We start from the raw sequence: 3,736 nt of genomic DNA, 5'->3' as shown, positions 1-3,736 counted from the left end.
TGTAATGAATTGAACATGTCGTTTTCAGTTTTGTTTATTTTAACCAGATTACTCGTTTATCTCATTGCCCTGATTAATACCATTTCGATTTTCTTCGGTTCTTCTGCCCTAAATCTTTGTGTCTGAATAGGATTGTGAATTGGATATAGCTGTAGTTATTTAGGTGTTTAACCAAATGAGTTTCAGGTTTGAACTTACATAAATGTAACTTCAGACTTGTAAAGTTTAGGGTAATGAAGTGATAACAGTAAGGTTTCCGGGGTGATTTAGGAATGAAACAGTTAGGATAATATTTTAGTGTTAGTGTTTTGTTAGTGGGATATTAATTAATTTATTAATGGGGAACAAAAGGGAATGGGGGCTGAAAATAAGGAAAAGTTTTCCTTAGTGGATTTTAAGTGGAAAATTTCATATTTAGTGGGGAAAAGAGGGTCGGGCAGTAGGTTTGGAAGAAAGGCAGACTTGTATAAGAGGGGGATGAGGTCTGTAGAGAAAAGGGAGGATGACAGAGAGAAGACTGAAAAACATCTTCTGAAAAATACTAAAGGAAGAAAAAAAAAGTCCAGAAAATAGTTTAATTGTTAAGGCTGGTTCTTTGATCCTCATAAGCCAAAGAAAAACAAGAGTGTTGAGGCTGGAAATTTAACCTAAAACTCTAGAGAAATAGAGTGCATATAGGTTGTGCTATTATCTTGCTAAGTCAGTGATAGAGTGAGTGTTTAAGGCTAAGCTTTACATCAAAGAGCTTCAGTTTGTTTTCTTCTTTGAGGGTTCACGATCAGAAAGCCACAGTTTTCTTACATCTGGCTCTTTTCTGCTTTGATTGTAATTGCTTTGTGGTACTGCTTGGTTTGAATTTGCTATTTCTTGGGATTTCTATTGGTTTTCAAGCACTGTTTTATTGAGCTACTAGGTTCTTCTCTTGTTTTTTAATCTGCTACTGTTATTACTGGTTTCACTGGTTTTGCTGTGTTACTGAACCTGTTGTGTTGGTGTGTGTGTGCTACTGCTGCTTCTACTGATCTTCCTCTTCTTTGCTTTCCAAATACTAGGTACACAAATTGATACACTAGTTCTTGTAAAATGGAAACTGAAGCATGAATATGAAATGAAGAGTTGAAGTTCTGAATTTATCTTAGTTATATTCTGAATTATAGTTGTATATGTACATTATATAGCTTCCTCTAATTAGAATCATGTAGTTGTTTGATATATATAATGGAACATCTGACAGTAGCTTAGTGGACGAACTATCTATGTATGCTAGTTAAAAAGACTAATGGTGTAGTAGCTCTGTTCAGTTAGTTCGTTATTGTTTGATGATTATCATGTCTCAAAAAGCATGTTAGCCGATTTAGACTATTCTTAAACATTCAACAGTTAGCTCATTAAACAAATAGCCCGTTTCGGAACTTGTAGGAATATTGTTTAGCTAGATACTATTGGTTAATTTCAGCATGTAAATGGTTTAGGATTACAATTAGATTGCCAAGTTCTTTAATTTGGCAAACTATGAGCATGTGTAGTATAATGTAACTAGGTAGTAACATGTGAATGAGATGGCCCAGGTCCAGTTTTGTACCATACACGTTGGGCCTGGGCCCGCGTTGGCAACGGACTGCTCTGATTGCATCATTTTCAGATTTTATGAATCATATTCGGAACCCAACTATAATTAACTCGTAAGCATGCAAATAAAGTAGGACATTTTCTTCTTTCATTTTTAGAGACGGACAAAAAACGGAAAAATAGAAAAACATAGTCGCTTTAGGATATCCTTTTAAAACAAAAATGAGGCGTGCCTGGCCAAGTAAATCACAAGCTGCGGGGCCCTCTATACGTGTTTGTAAAGTTGCTCAGACTCCGGGACGGACCGTTTAGCAAAATTTCATAGCCTTGCCCAAAATAACACTACGCTAGTCACTTAGGGCGCGTCTTTAATAAAATTACTTCTTTAAGTACGGGTGTGCATTTATGCAACCCAAATCTAAATCTCAACGGAGTCGAAACGTATCTATGACCACGGGTACATTGATTGTGTCGAGGTCCGAGATACGTTTTCACGACGTTGCAATTCTTTGCTAAAAATAACAATAATAGTAATAAAAACGGTAAAAAAGGTCATAATTCGCACTGAGTACATAATTGTTAAAATCAGATAAATAAGCTGAATATAATAGTTGAGCGACCATGCTAGAACCACGGAACTCGGGAATGCCTAACACCTTCTCCCGGGTTAACAGAATTCCTTGTCCAGATTTCTGGTACGCAGACTGTAATTTAGAGTCATTCTTTTCCTCGATTCGGGATTAAAACCGGTGACTTGGGACACCCTAAATCTCTCAAGTGGCGACTCTGAAATAAATAAACAAATCCTATTCGATTGTCCTTTAAGTGGAAAAAACTCCTTCACCCCTTCGCGGGGCGGTAAAAAGGAGGTGTGACAATGTTGTCCTAAGACAAAAGCAAACGCTCCATCCAAACTGCGAGATAAAGCAATAGGGGTATCCCTGGTTCAGGCGGAACCAAGACTGGCGGCGTAGACAAGTATTCCTTGATTCTGTCAAAAGCCTTCTGACAGTCGTCAATCCATTTAGTGGCAGCATCCTTCTTTAGCATCTTAAAGATAGGTTCACAAATAATAGTGGACTGGGTTATGAATCGGCTGATATAGTTGAGCCTCCCCAGAAAACTCATCACATCTTTCTTGCTCTTTGGCGGCGACAATTCTTGAATGGACTTGACTTTTGATGGATCCAAATCTATTCCTCGGCGACTCACAATGAAACCCAGTAACTTTCCGGTAGAAACCCCAAATGCACACTTTGCGGGATTCAGTTTCAAGTTGTACCTCCTCAATCTGTTGAAGAACTTCCTCAAATCTTCCATGTGATCTGTATCTTTCTTGGACTTGATGATGACGTCATCCACATACACCTCGATTTCTTTATGTATCATGTCATGAAAGATAGTGGTCATGGCCCTCATGTAGGTAGCATCAGCATTCTTCAAGCCAAACGGCATCATTCTGTAACAGTACATCCCCCACGGCGTGATGAACGTCATTTTCTCCGCATCTTCTTCGTCCATCCATATCTGATGGTATCCAGCAAAACAATCGACGAACGACTATAGCTCATGTTTGGCATAGTTGTCAATCAATATGTGTATATTTGGCAAAGGGAAGTCATCCTTAGGACTGGCCCGGTTGAGATCCCGGTAGTCGACACAGACTCTAACTTTCCCATCTTTCTTTGGCACTGGCACGATGTTGGCTAACCATGTCCGGTACTCTACCACTCTGAGAACCCTGGCTTTGTCTTGCTTGGTAACCTCTTCTTTGATTTTCAGACTCATGTCTGGCTTGAATTTTCTGAGCTTCTGTTTCACTGGCGGGCACGCCGGATCTGTCGGTAACTTGTGAGCCACAATGGATGTGCTGAGACCTGTCATGTCGTCATAAGACCATGCGAAGATATCCTCATACTCCATTAGGAACTCGGTGTACTCTTTCTTTTCTGATGGCGACAAATGCACGCTGATACGCGTCTCCTTAACGTCATATGCGTCTCCCAAATTAACAACCTCAGTTTCGTCTAAATTAGACTTAGGTCTGTTCTTAAAATTCTCGACTTCCCTGACAACCTCTTCTAGTATTTCGTCCTCTTCTGAATCTATGTCTGTTTGTTGCATTGCCTCGTTGCAAGTCACAGTCATTGGTTCATCATCAAGATAT

General features: G+C 39.3%; 1 protein-coding gene across 1 annotated transcript; it reads right to left on the bottom strand.

The window, feature by feature from the left end:
• Window positions 1–2,454: 2,454 nt before the first annotated feature.
• LOC138880178 (uncharacterized mitochondrial protein AtMg00860-like) lies at window positions 2,455–3,090 on the bottom strand. The gene is made up of 2 exons (XM_070159850.1): window positions 3,041–3,090; window positions 2,455–2,860 (listed from the first exon to the last, which is right to left on the bottom strand). Exons 1-2 carry the CDS (start codon window positions 3,088–3,090, stop codon window positions 2,455–2,457), a joined length of 456 nt encoding a protein of 151 aa, XP_070015951.1.
• Window positions 3,091–3,736: the final 646 nt, after the last annotated feature.

This window comes from Nicotiana sylvestris, chromosome 10 (assembly GCF_000393655.2).
Source record: "Nicotiana sylvestris chromosome 10, ASM39365v2, whole genome shotgun sequence".
NCBI lineage: Eukaryota > Viridiplantae > Streptophyta > Magnoliopsida > Solanales > Solanaceae > Nicotiana > Nicotiana sylvestris.
This window is presented reverse-complemented; position numbering and strand designations above follow the sequence as displayed.